The sequence below is a fragment of the Solanum tuberosum genome, unplaced genomic scaffold (assembly GCF_000226075.1).
Source record: "Solanum tuberosum cultivar DM 1-3 516 R44 unplaced genomic scaffold, SolTub_3.0 scf00011, whole genome shotgun sequence".
Taxonomy (NCBI): Eukaryota; Viridiplantae; Streptophyta; class Magnoliopsida; order Solanales; family Solanaceae; genus Solanum; species Solanum tuberosum.
The window spans coordinates 682711-701824 of record NW_006238938.1 but is presented as its reverse complement, the minus strand read 5'-3'; the positions used below and the strand labels follow the sequence as shown (position 1 = coordinate 701824).

The window sequence follows — 19114 nt, the reverse complement described above, 5'->3', positions numbered from 1 at the left end:
AAATTGACTGGGATGGCCTTGGTGGGGGGTGGGTACGGGTGGGGGTGGCATAAAAAAAGAAATTTTTTAAAATTTGAAATATTTTTCAAAATCAGTGTTTTTCTTAAAAAAAAAAAAAAAGAATTTGACCGGGGTGACCTAGGTTACAAAAGTGGGTGTGACGTAAAAAATGAAAAAAATTAAATTTGAGATATTTCTCAAAAACAATTTTTTTTTTGGGGGGGGGGGGGTGTGTGGTTTGGTGGTAGGGATAAAAATATATTTGAAATTTAAATAATAAGAAAATTAAAAAAATTAATTTTATTTTTGAATAGAGAGGGTCGGGAACGGGTAGGCTAAGAAAATAAATAAATAATGAAGTAGAGTTTTGGAAAATGTTTTACTAAATTTTGGAAGAGAAGTCATTTTCCTTAAATTTGAGAAAAATGAGTTGATTTGGAAAATATTTTCCAAACATTTATGTCAACTAAACATGAGAAAATTGGAAAATATTTTCTCCATACCAAACACACCCGACGAGAGTACTATCTTTTTGTACAAAAGCAAGTCAGCATAAATGAGCAGAAACGTACACAAATAGACAATATCCAGCTTCAACCAAAATTTGAGAATGTTATTATTGCTTGTACAGGTATCACAATAGACTACTATTTTGACAAGCAACACATGCAATTGCCATAACAAAAGTTACAGGATTTTAACACTTGCTTGTTTGATTATTGGCAGAAGCGTGGTTATGCATCATGATTTACAATTCTCCAGAAGATTTATGTCAAAATTATTCTGTTGGATGTTCCTAATTAGTAGTAACAACTATACAGTACCTGCAAAACAAAATATAAAAAGGAATCAAAATCAACAAAATCAGTGCATCAGTGATGCAGAAATCTCGGGTATGCGTTTCAGCTCAAACAAAATGTCACTTAAAAGATCAAAATAAACAGACCCAACAAAGACTTCCATATTTGATTTTCCAAAGTCCCACTAGTAGCCCATAAAATCCCGTCCTACCATGATCTTACAGAAGGTAACACAGGCAAAAGTCTAAAAGATCTAACCCTTCAAAGGATCATCTGATATATACACGCAATTAATGCATAATAATACTAATACGTAATATTCGCTTTGATTTTATTATTCTATCCTTTATACCTTTAGGCAATAAAAAAACAGTAAGATACTATTTTTCTTTAAAATCCACCAATCACTGAATAAATATGTATCACCTTCAAGGATATCGTTGGAAAGAAGTCAAAAGTTTGCAACTTACCTACATAAGTTTCACGTGTTACTTGTCTGAGTCATTACAGCTGCTGCAGTATGCAGAAACTGATGTCTCAAACCTAATACAGGCCTAGAAGTGAAGTGCAATTCAATCGTCCTAACCAAGCCCAAACTTGGTATTATATAATTATGACCAGAAAAAATGAAAAGATAATTTAAATGTCCCCAGATGCCAATTCTGTTTTGGATCCAACATTAACAATGTCTGGCCAGTATGCTCGATTGAATTGTCAAGAGGAATTTTTTAATTTTGACCTGACTGATCCATGCAATCCGTGAACAAAAACGCCAAAGAAAGAGACTGAGAGAGTAAAGACATTGCGAATACATCAGAGATAACTCAAGAAAACTGTTGTAATATGGAATAATCCAAATTTTGGAAGGATGTGACGAGACTGACAACTATCACCTCACTCCCCCAACCAGTCCTCAACCTAGGCAGAATGCTCCTTCCGAGACTCTTAAGGAGTAAACCCCAGTAGAGACAGCTATTCAGTCGCGGATAATTTAGCTTCCTTAGATCCAATGTGATGACATCATTTAACCAACTGATCAGAAAAGGTGCTCATGATGGTTTGCAAGAAGGAACCGAGTAAAAGGAGCAATGCTAGTTTTTTCTGTAGGAGGAAAAAGAATGGCAAAGACACTAACAAGGATACTGAACTGTGCTTGCCTATGAGAAACCACTGCGAAGAAGCAAACCTGTTGAACTCTACCCTGCCAAACAACAAAGTTACATGCACAAACTCCCGTAGCCACTCAAGGAAAAGAACTGTATTCAAGTTTCTCATTTGTTTTTCAGATTAGGTATCCTTCTGGTGAAATAGATTAACTTGGTTAATCTGGGAAGCTTGCACGCCTAGGAATCTAGCTCAGCAAACTTTTAGAGATTTAACTTTTCGACAACTATGGAGAGAAATCAAATCTCCTGTTTGGGGATAAAAATCTCATGCCATACCCATCACAAACTACCCTCGAAAGGAAAATCTTACAGAATCTTATTGACTTGCACAACCTGGCTGGTTTATTCTTTCTGTTTTTGCTAAATAAATATGGGAATGGGACACTTCAACCCATAATTTATTTTGGCATTACAGACGAAATTCCTGCTAAGAATGCATATGCAACTAAGAAATCCTAGACTCCTAGTAACAGGAAATTGTGTCCTAAAAAACTGTTACGACAACCCTCAAGCTGGTGTAACCTCCTCCGCAGTTTATTTTAGCCAAATTTCTAGGATTCCAGTCAATGAATCTGTAACGAGACATTGCCTACAATTCTAGGAAATATTTGTTTTTGTATCAACAACGACGACGGAATAAGGAAAATATTATTCGAACATGTTAATACTTATATAACATGGTTCGGAAGTGCATGAAGAGTGTAAAATTTTGTATGTTTAAAGTGGATGATGAAATCTATAAAACAAAAGAGGAAAAGGAATGAAATAGAAGCAGCTGCCGCTATTGCAGCTGCTGTGAATATATATAGCAGCTAAAGAGCAAGTATTAAAATCCTATGCTATGATATTCCATGGCACAAAAAATGGGAATTTAAACTTTTCCCACTATGTGGGTCCAGGACAAAGGGAGTAACTATTGGCATTAAAAGAAAAGTCTTTTCATCCTTGCAATGAGCAACCAAACCCGCAACTCTCATGTCTAGCAGTAGTCCTTGGTTGTTGTCCAAGAATTCATTTCAATGCCACCAAGGTAAGTTTGGTCCTATATTTTGTGTTGGTTGGAGTTAACATTTGTATTAATGCCATTACACTTTTGGATTGACTAGATTATATCAAGAACAACAAGGATCTTTGATAAATCCCGAAAGTTGAAATTTTGGGTTTTCTTCAAGAAGGTAATTTCTACACTCTTTGAACAATAAGTGTGAGTTATTTATTAGTATTTATGGTTGTGAAAGATATTCTTTGAGTTGGGTTATTGTTCGGGTAACTTAAATGTCAACGGGTGCGTGTCGGATTCTCCAAAAGTAGTACTCCCTCTATTTCAAAAAAGAATGGCCTCCTTTCCTTTTTAGTCAATTTCAAAAAGAATGACCTCTTTCCTTTTTTGATAACATTTTAATTTCAGTTTTCCACGTGACATGTTTAAGGCCACAAGATTAAAGGGCAATTTAGTACATTTGACATAACTTTAATTTAGGACCACAAGATTCAAAGGTTTTCTTTCTTTTCTAAAACTCCGTGTCAAGTCAAACTAGGCCACTCTTTTCGAAACGGAGGGAGTATATTTTTAGAGAATCCAATACGAGTGCATTATCAAAAGTGAAGAGTCCGCACAACTCAGACCATAAGAGAAAAACTCTAACTCGATATTAATGAAAGTTGTGAAAATGGTGAACGAGATGATGAATAGTGCCTATGGGTTGTAAATAGTCGACGTATATGGCTTGAATGAATGTATTAACACATTGTTGAAATTATTTAAGGTGATTAATCAAACACCGTCTACAATGAATGAATATGGAATTTTCGAAAATTCAGATCAAGTGTGAAATATTAGTTGACTAAATTGATATAGTTGCAAGACGTCAATAGTTATGTGTTTGATTATGTAGATTGAAGTTGTTGGAGTTATTTGAAACAGTTGGACTGACTTTTAGCTTAATTAAAGCGACTTTGAGGTATGCTGAGCTCCTAGCTAATTGTTTGTTTTCAAAAACAACTTCATTACTTTAATGATAATGTCAAGGAGATCTCATGCACATGCGGGACAAGTTAGCATGGTATACTCCATAGTTAGGATTAAGATTTATAATATGCTTAGACATCCAAGTTTGGAAGTTATAAAATCATTTAAAGCTTTTTAAATGATTCTTGGAGTTATTACGCAGTACTTTATTATGTACTTGACTTTTTGTTACTAGTTGATTACAATCCATAGCATACTTTTGATGGACTTGTTGGAATCACTCTTAATTTGCATTGTCAAGTGAAACTGTAAACTTGATTTAGTAAAGGGATTCGGCAGAAGGCAGTGGCTTGAGAAAATGAAAGTAACAATATTTTTACAAATCTTTGATATTGATTTCCTCATGTGATCGAGGGGATGACCACACTCGTGGGTTCAACACCCCGGTGTACTATTGCTCATTCGATCAAAGGGACCCATGGGTTCTACACCCTAGAGTAGCTTTGGTTATCTAGTTGAAGGGATGACCAGGCCCGTGGATTTTATATCCCGGTGTTCCATAGCTTTTGTGGTGGGGCAAGTACATCGAGCCTCACAAATAGCATCCTGAGCATATACATGCATATGGATACGAGACTTGAGATATGGACATTGAAATCGTGGAATAATATGACACTTGATGAGCTTCAGAAAGATCTAATTAGGGTTTACATGATTGGTGCTTCTTCCATGCTTTGATAAATCAAAATTTTGATTTGGTTTACCTCTCATGTATTTATAAATAGTGTTCATGTTATATGCTTTGATGAATTAAATTGTGTATATAATCCATCTCTCATCTTTTTATATATATGTATAACTCTTGCCCTATCACTGGTGGTGGCTATGATGCATATCCAAGTATTCTTCTTTTTTTGGAGAAGGCAACAGTTTTGCATATCTAAGTATGCTAATACACATGCATCATTTGTTTAAATGGTGTAAGGTCTAGCCGACAATCAGGTGCAAGGTGGACTGTATAGGGGTTAGGATTCTTGCAGTTTCATACTTTTGGTGATCCCACATTTAAGATCGTGTTGTCGTGGGATTCACATTGTTATATTTTCATTTTGTAAAGGACGAACTATTCATTCGTAATTTTATTGAGGCTTTATAGATGAACTTTTATTTTGGGTTATGGGTTCCTGTTTGTGTTTGCATATAACATTTTTATTTTGACTTGGTAAACGAGCATGTTGATTTGATATTATTCACTTAGAATCACTACATAATATTGAGGTTAATTAATTAAATTGTGGTATATTGGTATGAAGTGGGTAGTCACTACACTAAATATGTTCGCTCGGTGCAAGTTGCAGGCATACGGGTGCCATGTCACACTTCCTCCCATTTTGGAGCATGACAAACATGGTATATGAAGTTAATTAATTGAATTGTGGTATACGGATATGAGGTGGGTAGTCACTACACTAACTCGGTTCGCTCGGTGCCATGGCAGGCATCGGGTGTCGTCCCACGTATCTTCCCATTTTGGGGCTTGACAGGTTCGATCAAAATGAGAATCAACACATTTGAGTCCACATTGTGCACAAAATTTAGTGTCTTCAATTCATATTTGACTACTTCATAATTTCCACAAACACAAATTCCACTTCCGAATTTTTGAAATTGGATTTATACTTTCTTTTTAAAACTTTTTTTTTTATGACAAGGGAAACCCGCAGCCGCTACCCTTTGGGTGCGCACAGGGTAAAACCCCCGCTCCTATGCAATAGCTCGCAAACCACATAGGAGAGGTAACCCGCACTAGGCAAAACCGATGCGACGAGCTCAACCCAGAAGGCAAACCCCTTGCTTTCGCTGGCAAGGGGTTTCGAACTTGAGACCTCCAACATGGAAGTCCCAAGCCCAAACCACTGGGCCACCCCGAAGGGTTCTTTTTAAACAAAAGAGTTATAAAATGTTTCTTTTTGAATTTTCTACACAAAATTCGAGTTCCTACTGCTAAACAGCCCTCCCCATAGGTTTTCTTCTTAAAGAATAAGGAAATGAAGTATAGGTGAAATTAATGATGAAGTTAATCTTTGATTTGGAATCAAAAAAAGGTAATAAGGATCTTATGGAGTGACTTCATGAAGTGCTTCTTTCAGAGTTAAGCTTTTGTATCTTTTATAAGGAATCGAGAACTTTTGTATCTTTCATAAGGAATCGGAGGAATATGTGTTGGGTTTTTTCTGAGTAGAGGATGGAGAAACACTTGGATACAATGACAACTATTTACCCCACAAGTTATTTTCAGCAAACTATGTGACAAGGAGAAATACTTGGATATAATAACAACTACTACGCCGCACTTCCAAACAAGTTGGGGATGGAGAAATACATAAGAAGCCATATGGGCATAAGAATTGTGAAATTTGGAAAAAAGTAGTATTTGTTTTCAAGTTATGATATTTGGAAATTGGAATTGTGTTTGGACATGAATACTAGTTGGAGTTGTTTTTGACATTTTGTGAGTGAGTTGACGTTAAAATTGGGAAAACAACTTTTTGGAGTATTTTGAATTCTGGAATTCAACTTGAAGATGAATTCAGGAAAATTATAACAATTCTATGTCCAAGTAGTTTTTGGCCAGAATAATATTCCGGAAAAAGTGAAAACTATCCATGGTCAAACGGGCACATATATAAACACAAAAAAATTGCCAGCTTGACTACCATTGACGACTTAGGCAAGCTTTTGTGGAGGGAGAATCTGATAGATTGATACAGCAAACAGAAAACAGATTTTAGAAAATTCAATTGCCAGACCCCTAAGGTATCTGGTCGGTTTATGTACCTTCTTTGACTATCTTCTTAGCAAGACACCACAGAAAGATGATTATTGGTTAAAAAAACATTTCATAATTGAATTGATAGGTTTCTGACACAAGAAGAAAATAAAATATCATAATTCATAATAGTGTAAACTGAAGTAGAGGTGTTTATTTGATATTGTTCTTACTTAGGATCCACCAAGAGTTTTTGAATGCTTAAATATTAATAAAATCAAATATGTCATCCCTAGGAATGTCAATGATATGAAGCACACTGACCTGGATAATTTTCTTATAAGTGTGTCAAACACAGAGAAGAAACTTCCTCCAATTGTAAGTTTTTGGCTTGAAGCCAAGAAGTTTACTTATGACCTTTGAATTAGCATCTTCTGAGACATGAGAAACCTGTAGCTAAGTTTTCTCCAAGTAAAGGATGATGAAGCTTTTCATATGAATATCCAGTGAAAGAAATTTCAAGGGATGCTCAATGTTGAAGACGGAATTCTTTTTCTAGTGTCTTTAAATTTCATCGTCTAACATCAGAGATTGAAATTAAATATCAATTTATGAGCTTTGTAAAGCATAGCCGATCCCAAGTGGGCAAAAAAGGAGGGTTCCAGAAACTTCAAAAAAATAAACAGAGGAGGTTTCTGGCACGTGGACAGTCACAGTAAAGGTAGTCTAAATAGAATGAATCCTATAAATACAGGGCAGAAATGTAAAGGATTAATATAGTGACCAACTAATCTCAAAATTGAAACCTAGTTGAATGATTGACTGATTGTTGTATTTTAATGACTACTCCAGAATATTTGACGTTGTCCCACTTAATTAAGCTTTCCTAGGATGAAATGCATTATAGAGTATCCAAAGTAGTAGCAAGAAAGTTGCTATGAACCTTGTTAGAACATGAATAGGTTTATACAATCCTATTAGAATAGGAATAGGTTTATACAATTCTATTAGAATAAGAATAGATTTATACAATCCTATTTAGAATAGAAATAGGAATAGAAAAGGATTGTAGTGTAGTGTCTATAAATAAGGTCTCAATGTAATAATGTAGACACAACAACAATTCAATAATATTCTTTTCCAATATTTCTCACATTGTATCAAAGCCTCTACGATCTTGATAAATAATCAAAGAGCTTTTACATTTGTAACAAGCTAGGTACATGAATTGTATGCACTAGCTTGAGGGGGAGTGTTAGAATAGGAATAGGTTTATACAATTCTATTAGAATAAGAATAGATTTATACAATCCTATTTAGAATAGAAATAGGAATAGAAAAGGATTGTAGTGTAGTGTCTATAAATAAGGTCTCAATGTAATAATGTAGACACAACAACAATTCAATAATATTCTTTTCCAATATTTCTCACATTGTATCAAAGCCTCTACGATCTTGATAAATAATCAAAGAGCTTTCATTGTCGACGGGTGGCTATTACCCATATATGCCACCCATCTGGCCAATAATTATGTTAGCAAAAGTAGGGCCAATGATATATGCATGAACCCCATATTCAGGGGAAGAAAACTTAGTCAGAGAGGTCACCGTGCGTCAATTTCCGATGACTTTCTAGGGTTGTTTTGTGTCAACCATGTATCTGTCATTGTTTGTGTAGCACCGTGCCATCATTCCAGTGACTACTTTCTTATATATGATTTATGTAGGCACCGTGCCATCATTCCGGTGACTACTTTCTTATATCTGATTTGCGTAGCACCGTGCCATCTTTCCGGTGACTACTTTTTCATATTTAATTTGTGTAACACCGTGCAAATCTGATTTGCGTAGCACCGTGTATCTCTCCAAACCTGTTTTGTGTCAACCCCATATCTGTCGGTATTTGTGTAGCATCGTGCCATGTTTCTGGTGACTACTTTTTCATATTTAATTTGTGTAACACCGTGCAAATCTGATTTGCGTAGCACCGTGTATCTCTCCGAACTACTTTTCGTATTTAATTTGCGTAGTACCATGGATTTCTCCGAACTACTTTCTCATATCTGAGTTGCATAACATCGTGTCTTTACGGTGACTCCTCAGATTTGATTTGCATAGTTCCATTCGTCTTTCTGGTGACTCCTCAAATCTGATTTGCGTAGGGTTGTGCCATCATTCCGACCCTATCCATATAATTTCTCTTTTTCACTAGGGTCGTTCCATCATTCTGACTCTACCCATATTATTTTTCTTTTCCAATAGGGTTTTGCCATCAATTCGACCTTTCCTATATAATTTCTATTTTCTAATTTGGTCATGCCATCATTCCGACCCTACCCATATAATTTTATTTCTTAGATTATGACCACTTTCAGCCATCAAATCTAATACTCCAGCGTATGAGCATGTTCTGACAATTTTTTTGGTGACTTTCTTGTTTAATATCGACTCATCTATTGATTCCAACACGATCCATATACTTTATACTAGATTTTGAGCACTTTGTTGCTTAGGGGGAGTTTAGTAGCCTTGTATGTCGATCATGTAAGTTGATCTTAGGTGTATTTATATGCCTAGGAGCCAAATAACACCCTCATTTTAGCTATGTTCAAGGACAAACTTTTTTGATGAAGTAAGATGTTGTATTAGAAAGGCATCAAGAAGATGCAAATTACATACACAAAAATATGGTCAACTCCTGAGAACAAAATCACCTATTTAATCAGGGAGTTAACCACAAGCAAAAGGATGGTTGCTAAGCCATATTGAGGGAGCTAATGAAATCTAAGAGGGGTAATATATCAATTACAGGGGATAAGTTGCTCCATTAGAAGAGACTAATAACGCAAAAGGATTTCAAACTACTAATTGGAGTTGAGATACCATCAAACATCTGAGATTCCTTTCCTTCCAAATACACCAAAAAATACATGATGGAATCATCTGCCAAGTCTTCTTGATGGGGCTATCAACTTCTCTAAGACTCCAACTTCCAATTACTTCTTTGATACTTTGCAGGAGAATCCAATTGATACCAGCAATTGAAATAAACATATTCCAAAGAGCTGTTGCCACTGGACAGTGCAGAAACAAATGATTCACTGATTCCAGGCTATTGAGGCACATGAAACATCTGTTTACTAGCTGAAGTTTCCTCCTATTTAGATTGTCCAGGGTTAGGATAGCATTCTTGAGGGTAGTCCAGGTGAAACACTTGATTTTAGGGGGTAGTCTAGTCTTCCAGATCAGTTTCCATGGCCACTGGTCTATCATGGCATTTGAAGAGCACAACTTATGGTATCCTTCCTTCACTGTGTATATTCCTTTTTCAGAGTTGCCCCATTTTAAGCTATCAGGCAAGTGCGGGGTCATTGAGGTTCCTTCTAGAATTCTTAAAAAATCAAAGAGCTCATTAAGCTCCCAGTCTTGAAAATTCCTTCTAAAGCGTGGTGCCCATATTCCACCTTCTCTGTTTTGAGCCACTGAAGAGTCTGTGTCAAAGGCTATCCTGTAAACAGCAGGGTGGGAAACATTGAAAGGTTGATTGTTAAGCCACCTGTCTTTCCAAAATTTAACTGAGTTCCCATTTCCAATCCTGAAGGACACCTCTTGGAAGAACTCCTCCCTTAGCTGGTTAATGTACTTCCAAGGTCCAACTCCATAAGGATCATTGTTCTTGCTTGGTGTTCCATTTGTCTTGCCTCCCATATTTGGCATTTCACTACCTCTTTTCCAGATACATGTTGGTTCTTGAGCATATCTCCACCACCATTTCATTAACAGACTCTTGTTGTGCTTCTTTAAATCTCTGATTCCCAAACCTCCGTGCTGCTTTGGCATATTTACATTTTCCCAGTTCACAAGATGGAACTTATGGCCCTCATAGCTCCCCCTTCCACAAAAAAGATCTTCTGATTTTGTCAATTTGATTTTGTACCTTGGATGGTATTGGGAGCATTGACATAATATATGTGGGGATACTGTCAAGTACACTGTTGATAAGAGTCAACCTGCCTCCCATTGAGAGATATTGCATCTTCCAAGTTGCCAACCTTCTCTCCATTTTCTCGATAACTTCATTCCAAACTCCTGCATCTTTGAACTTTGCTCCCAAAGGGAGACCTAGGTATTTTGTTGGAAATGTGTCAATGCTACAATCCATGATGCCTTCTTCCAATTTAGGGACCTCATTTACTTGGTAGATCTTACTCTTCTGCATATTAATATGTAGCCCGGAGATTGCTTCAAATAAGAGTAGTGTTAGGTTGAGATATCGCACCTCAGACTTCCCTGTCCCACAAAAAGTAAGAGTATCATCCGCGTAGAGCAAGTGAGTCACAGAGATTGAATTATCTTCGTTGTTGCCCACCCTGAATCCTTCAATCCATTGCATTTGCTTTGCCTTTGCTAACATCTTGCTGAGACCTTCCATGGCAAGGATAAATAAGAATGGAGAGAGTGGGTCTCCCTGTCTAATCCCTTTTCAAGGACAAATTTCGGTTATTGGGTAGGATTTAAGTCATATATTTCATTTGGACTAACCATTGTGATTAGTGATTGTAGGTTGGGAAACAAGGAGAAAACAAGCAAAAGAGTGGAAATCATGAAGTGAAGAGTGGCTCCAAGCGTGACAGCATTAGTAAGAAGGTGCCAAATAGAAGTGGAAGCCATTATGAAGTGAAAGATGAGGCATGCACCTTCTCCACATCGTGGAGAGAGAAATATTTATTTTTCCCACATTGTCATTTGAAGCTGAAACTAAAAGGCGCCTCCGCGCGGAGACAAGCTCCAGTTTTTTGTCGTTTATCCTAAATTATAATTAGACTCGGATTTTATTATATTAATTGTCCTTTTTTTGGGTTTGGAAGAACGACGACTTTGGGAGATGTTTCATCTATTTTTAGGGTTTATTCCTAAATGTTACTCCATTCAATCTCTTTTATGTTAATTGAACATTGCGAAATTGAGAATCATATTATGAGTAGCTAAATTCCCTAGTTCTAGGGTTGTGGCTACAGGATGATTGTATTTTATTGATTTTAAAGGATTTATTATGATTATCATATGAATCTCTCTTTTGTTCTTACTTGAGTATTTTTTGACTGACCACCATTGAAAGAAATGTATTGTCCGAATTGAACACGGGAGAGGAATAAGAGGATAGAACGTGGGGCAAAAGGAACATGATCTTCTCTAGGTTTAGGGTTGATTTGTATCTAGGATAAGGAAATACCTAGAAACCTTGCTTGGTTAATAGACAGGACAAAATCGTAATGCACAATAATTGGTTCAGTCTATCCCCACTCAACGATGTAGTTAGGCTGCCAATTACCGTAGGCGATTAGAGATCGAGACACCATGATCATACATTTAACTCTGAAATCAGTGATTCAATAATCGATTGACATCCATTAAATGAGATAATTTGCATGAATCCATAACAGGCTGCAGCCCTGAAATTCCTCAAGTCATTGTTTGAAATCCAATTGAAATCAAATTGTAGTAGTTTACTTCAATAATTAGATAAATAAATCAGTCAAAATCCCATAGCACTTTTCTTGATAACACTTGTTCTAAATTTTAATTGTTGGAAGAATTGAATACATCTAATCTTAAGTGTGGGTACGATACCCAACTCTTAAAAAGAGCTACTTTATTACTTGCACAACTTCGTACACTTGTGTGTGCGTTTGGGCGCAAAATAATAAACTCTATGCCCTGAAACAATCTTTGCAAGTTTGGTTTGGGAAGTTCAACACTGTAATTTTATCACTATGTGTTTTATCGGCATTATGCATCAAATTCAGTATTACATGAGAAGATTAAGCTCATTGGGATTGACTGACATTATGCATCAAATCCAATATTTAATGAGAAGACAAGCACATTGAGATTGACTGGCAATTTTGTGAAGTCGACTGATCATCTTGCAAGAATCTCACCCAGCCCCTCATCAGTCCTCGTATTAATTACATTTGTAACAAGCTAGGTACATGAACTTTATGCACTAGCTTGAGGGGGAGTGTTAGAACATGAATAAGTTTATACAATCCTATTATAATAGGAATAGGTTTATACAATCCTATTGAATAGAAATAGGTCTATACAATCATATTTCGAATAGGAATATGAATAGAAATAGAAATAGCAATAGTAAATAGTATCCTACTTGGTAAAGGATTGTATTGTAGCGTCTATAAATAAGGTCTCAATGTAATAATGTAGACACAACAACAATGCAATAATATTCTTTTCCTATATTTCTCACAAACCTGACTAATCTTTTGACTTATAAACGTATCTAGAAATCGCATCTAGTTTTTTTTAATTAGTGCATAATTATAATTTATATGCAATCCTCAATTATAATTGGTCACCAGTTCATGACTTTTAATCCATGGAGTAAAACACGGCTTTTCAAGAGCAATATCCTTTTTTTTTCTTTTTTTTGGTAAACAGAGCCCATGTTTTAAAAGTAAAAAGCACAAGAGATAAGGTCCTTAGGACTGGTAGAGAAAAACGAGAAGTGCACAATTGAAAAAAAAAATCGCATATGAATTTAATTTTTTTTATGACAAGGAAAACCCACAGCTGCTACCCTTTGGATGCGCACAGGGTAAAACCCCTGCTCCTATGGAAGCACATATAAATTTAGTACTATAATAATCCAATTGCAATTAAAATAACTGATTATATCCAATATTCAATAATGCCATTGCTGAGACCCAAAGAAATAACCATTTTATGGTTAGATCACTTCATGAGACATTGTTTGAAGCACACAGTTGATTGAAGCGCATACCTTCACCTATGAAGTGATTACCCTCGCTTTGCATCGCTTCAAGCGACAAAACAATGACTTCTAATAACACTGCCCAGAGTAATGTAAATGGATTAGAAGATCCTTGAGTTTCGTGGACTTTGATAGCAATTTTTGTTAAGAAAATGTAACACCCCCTTGGTGCATTTATACTCGTGAAGAAAGCGTAACTCTTTATGAAAAGTTTATCTTTTAAACCCTAAGGGGTTGTTTGATAACTGGTTGAGAGGTGAGTTGTGAAGGTAGTAAATCCTGCAAAAGTAATACCATGTTTGGTAGTTGGTTCAGAGGTAAGTTATTTATATAAAAACTAATATGGTTTTTGGCTTACAAATTTAGAAACCTGCATAACTGTATTAGTTATGAGGGAATCTATATATTATTTTATGCCGAAGAGAAGGCAGAATAACTAATTCATGAATAACTAAATCCTACATAACTAATTCTAGCATAAAATAATACATAAATTCTCACATAACTAATCCATATATTACTAATACTTGCATAAGTCTAATGAGCTACCAAACGACCCCCAAGTAATATTCTTTTTTTCTTGTAAAGGCGCAAAAAATGAATTTGGATTAGATCTAGGATAGGATGCAAAAGAATTCTACCTGCTAAGGCTCAGCATCTGCTATGAGCTTTAGGAGGTGCGTACATTAAAAAAGGTACTTTTCACAGCACCACAAAGAACGGACCCTATTCTCCGGTATCAAAATAAGTATAGAGATGCAACTGTTTGTGGGAACTTGAATTGGTGTTTGAAGAGTAATTGAAAATTGAGTCCAAACAATGACTGGAAATACACCCATTATGACAGACCAGAGAATAAGACATTTCCGGAACAGTTATTGAAAATTCAAATATTAATAGGAGGGGATCAATACCCAAAATCTGATACCATGAAAAAGCAAAATGAACAAAGAAGTTGTGCAGAATGTGATTCTTGAAAACGAAGTTGAATTAATAGACCATATTATGGTCAGAATAATATTGCTGCTAGAATGGACACCTGAGAGGCATGAAAAGTAAGATTATGACATGATGGAAATGTTTGACTTGACAAGCAGTGTCACATAGAAGCTTTAAGGTCTTTTCCCAGATCATAGACACTGATACAAACCAGAAAAGTTAGAACATGTTCCCAGCAATTAAAAAATCAAACTGGTAGCTTTTCTAATTGGCTGTGGAAAACCATCTGGGAAAACAGAGCACGCCTAAAGGTGGACTGTTTGACATGATTGGCGGCACACATGCCTTACTAAAAACAACCTTCAGAAAAGGGGATCAAGATCTGCAACAGGTGTCCTTTATGTGGAAGACAGAATGAGGATATCAAGCATCTTCTGGCATTTCATTCTGAACATTAGAGTGGTTAGCTGGTTAATGACTATTACAACTACTTAGCTCCTATAATCTTGGGGCTTAAAAGGGATGGGGAAGGACAAGAAAAAGATATGGAATATGATGTCTGTCACCATCTCATGGATCATCCGTAAACAAAGGAACACAAGAATTTTTTAGAGCAGAAAGGAATCTGTCATCGGCATTAAGAACATATGCATTTATCTACTGTTTTATTGGTGTAACATGGTAATTGCAAATGATGTAGAGGCTTTCTGTAATGAGGCTTTCCTATGTAAATACTTTGCAGCAGTTTGCTGCACTTTAATTCAATACTTTTACCAATAAAAAAAAGAGAGAAAACTCTTGTTTAAATTAAAATGATAACAACATATAACATGGCTTCTTATATAATGGCTTAACTGTATGAATATAAGGAAATTTCAGACTATAGAGAGTAAGGAAAGTTTAGACTAATGAAACTTCCCTAATTACCACAATTCCTTTTTATGACACAAACATAAGAATGTATCATACTACTAACCTAAATATATTCTAACGCTAACAACATTAGCTATCTTGACTTTGAACACTTATTAGTGTACTTAAGGTTGAATTAGTATTTCAAAATACAAGCTCTCACAAAGTAAGAGCTCTACATACTTCAGAGAATAGGAAATGGATACCTCCACAACTTACAAAATAACAGCTTATGAATCTACAACCCATAGCTACTGTAAGTCCCTATTGCACCTGTATTTACTTCAAGAAAACATGTTGCCTAGAGAAAATTTGAAATGCATGCAGTCCTAACTATAATCCATTTCTATCCCCTACTTGGATGAGGGTAAATTTATCTGAACAAAAAATGGTACTTAACCACTTCCTCTGGTTTCCTGATTATACATCCCATGCTTCTCACCTTTGGTAGATTAGTTTCAAATTATATGCTATCGCCCATATACCAACTTTCTGTGGCTTCCATTATTCATAGGTCCTCTTTATCAAAGGATAGAAATGTTGCATTCTCAAATACTATAAATATAATCAGCCATAGGTGCAGAGTTGATGCACAATTGAAACATAATAAGAATATGTCTCACTTACCTATGTGCTCCAAATGGGGCCAAAAGATGCCCATATTAAGAAGCAGAAAATGCAAGTACTTCATCTGTCCACATAGGCTAGAAGTAATTTACGGCAGGTTGATTGCAAGATATAGTAATTATAACCAATAAGAAAACAAAGAGAATACACATAAATCAAGTTTACTATAAGAAAAATATCACATAGAACTTACAGCAACATTGCATAGTGAAGCCACATAAGTAATAAGTCTGCAAAAAACAATCTAGCATACCTTAACACTGCTTAAAGAAGAAGGCCAACTTCAAGACCTGACAACCGTATCCCATTAACCACCAAATGTGTTACCACTCCCACCTACTTCATCTTCACTACCACTTTCGGGTGGCCAATTCGGCCAACTTGATACGGTCTCCACACTATTAGCCCTCGCAACAACCCCATCTCCTTGACCAGTCTGGCCAATCTGAGTAGGGGAAAGCAGAAACTCCAAACTGTCACCCCTAGTTGTATCCTCCCTGTCGAGCTGATGCCTCCTGGCAACACGTCTAAGTGTGCGCCTAAATCCAAACAAATCCTCTTGCTCGCCCAGAAACTCTTCCAACCTCATTGCTGCAACAAAATTCTGACGTCTACGGCAAACCTCATCTTCCTCCGTAGGTAACTGGAACCTACAAACTGGACATGAATTGTTCATTTCTAGCCATGGTAAAATACAATCAGAATGATACATGTGTTTGCAAGGCAACATTTTAACTTGCATGTCGAGTAAAAACTGGTCTTTGCAAACCGCACAAGGAATAACCGGATCATTCTCAAGCATAGAAGAGGTAATTTGAAGTAGTTCAAGTGCCGCCACAGCTGATCTGGAAGCAGAATTGTTGTGAGGATTGGGGGTGGGAGCGTCGTTAGTGGTGGTGAGATGGCGAATTAGACGGTGGAGATAAGGACTATTGAGGAGGAAGTTGTCGTCGGAGGGAGTAAAAGTGGTAGGGGTTTCAATGTCAGAGGTAGGGTTAGGGTGATTTGGAAATTGGGGAAGAATGGTAGGGGTAATAGAGTCCATATGTTCGAGGAAATCGGAATGGCAGTGAGGGCAACGAGGATTATTGGGGGGTGGGTGAAGGAGGAAGACGCTCATGTCGCATTCGTGGCACCAGAAAGTATGGTGGCGCTGTGGCGGAGTTGCGATGGTGGTGGACATTTGGTGTATGTAAGTGGGAAAAGGGATGGAATATTATTGTGATGTGAAAAGACAAAAGCGATTTGTGTTTGTTTTTTATCGCAAGAAGAAGAAACGGGACGGGAAGGAGGAAGAAGAAGAAGACAGTGGGCCATACCGGTCGTTGCCCTCTTTTGGTTTGTTGGCCTGTTGCTCTCTAAACTCTCAAAACATTCAAATGACAACCATTGTGTACCATACTCTTTTGTCCAATCCTACTTGTTCACTTTTGAATTGTCATACTTCTTAATAAATAATAAATACTAGGGATAATATTATTATATTACTTTTTAACTTTAGTAAATTTGATGAAAAATGTGTTACTCTCTCCGTCCCATTTTATGTGACAACATTTGACCGGGCACGGAATTTAAGAAATAAATGAAGATTTTGAAATGTTTACTAAATTGTCCTTTAAAAAGTAGACTCACTTTTCTCTCTCCTCATAAATGTATTGGAGTATTATTTTAAGATTAAGTGGGACCAACAAGGTAAAAGAGGAATTGTACCTTTAAATACTTACCATATTAGGAAATGTGACATTCTTTTTGGGACTGACCAAAAAGAAAATTGTGCCACATAAAATGGGACGGAGGGAGTACATGATAAATAATATTTAATAGGAAGGATAAAATAGATACAAAAGATAAATTATCTTTTGATTTTCTAAATTGAACAAATATTATTTGACAACTTGTTGGACGGCGAAAGTAGTTGAGATAACTAATGAAAACATTCTTAAAATTTGTGAATTATTACTTTTAACTCCATGACCTCATTAAGATTATGAATTATTATTTTCTCATATTTGAATATTAGAAATTTAGTACTCCCTCCGTCCCTATTTAGTTGTCCACTTTAGAAATGACACATAAATTAAGGCAACAATGATTAGCATAGTAAATTTACAATTTTACCCTTATAGTACAATTTACTTCCAAAATAAATTCACTCAAGATAACTAATCAATGTTGGAAAATTCATAAGTTTATTTACTTTATTTATGACAATTTTTCACTTTAAATAAGGGTATAATAGGAAAAAAATTGTTGTCCTTTCTTGATTTGTCAAAATGGACAACTAAATAGGGACGGAGGGAGTACTGTCATATATATTAAGAATCTGAAAGATTAAAAAATTCTTACTCTTTAATTAATTTTATCTTCTACATATTTTCAATTATGATATGTTGTTCTTTGATATAATTGGTTTCTTAATATTAAATGATTTTTCATAGATTAGTCATTTATAACTTTTTCTATTGTTTGATACATGTACATACAAAGTATAAAATACTCAATTTAATGGCATATTATTCATTCTTTAATCAGTAGCAGCTAGCTTTCCTTACTCTTCCATGTCATTATCCATAAACACCCTAAATATGTCATAATAAATTAATCATGTGAACGATACCAATCCCTCGTATTCTAAAATGTGTGCTTTTTTTTATTATGCTAAACAATCATATTTAAAAACTAAAAATATTTTGAAATAGATTATTATTTTTTTAAAAAAAGAATAACTAAAGAATTATGAACAAACAAACCAAGTCACATGTTTGTTAATTTGGAGGGCACCAATTCGGAAAAAATATAGGAAACAAAAACAATTACAAGTAAATAGGAAGATCAAGAAGGTTACAACTAGCAGTAGTTTTAGTAATTCAGACTCTCTAACTTTTTCCTGTATTAACCATTAACAAAAAATTGAAAAGTAGCAATTGAAAACATTTAAACTTTTCTGAATAAAGAATGTGAAAGGTTTAAGAAGCAATATGTGAAAAATACGTGATAACATCTATCTATCTATCTATCTATCTATCTATCTATATCTATATTATCTATTTATATTTATCTATCTATCTATATCTATGTCTATCTATCTATCTGTTTGTCTGTCTGTCTATCTGTCTATACCACCTTAAAAGCATGAAC

The 19114-nt window shown here is 35.5% G+C and overlaps 1 protein-coding gene across 1 annotated transcript; it reads right to left on the bottom strand.

Moving 5' to 3' along the window:
* Positions 1-569: 569 nt before the first annotated feature.
* Positions 570-17332, bottom strand: LOC102587651 (E3 ubiquitin-protein ligase RING1-like). The gene is made up of 2 exons (XM_006339888.2): positions 16230-17332; positions 570-824 (listed from the first exon to the last, which is right to left on the bottom strand). The coding sequence occupies exon 1, from the start codon at positions 17157-17159 to the stop codon at positions 16284-16286; it is 876 nt and encodes a 291-aa protein (XP_006339950.1). The 5' UTR covers positions 17160-17332; the 3' UTR covers positions 570-824; positions 16230-16283.
* Positions 17333-19114: the final 1782 nt, after the last annotated feature.

Bases quoted from the DNA above. Each gene is read 5' to 3' on its own strand.
- LOC102587651 (XM_006339888.2), bottom strand. From the start codon at position 17,159: ATGTCCACCACCATCGCAACTCCGCCACAGCGCCACCATACTTTCTGG.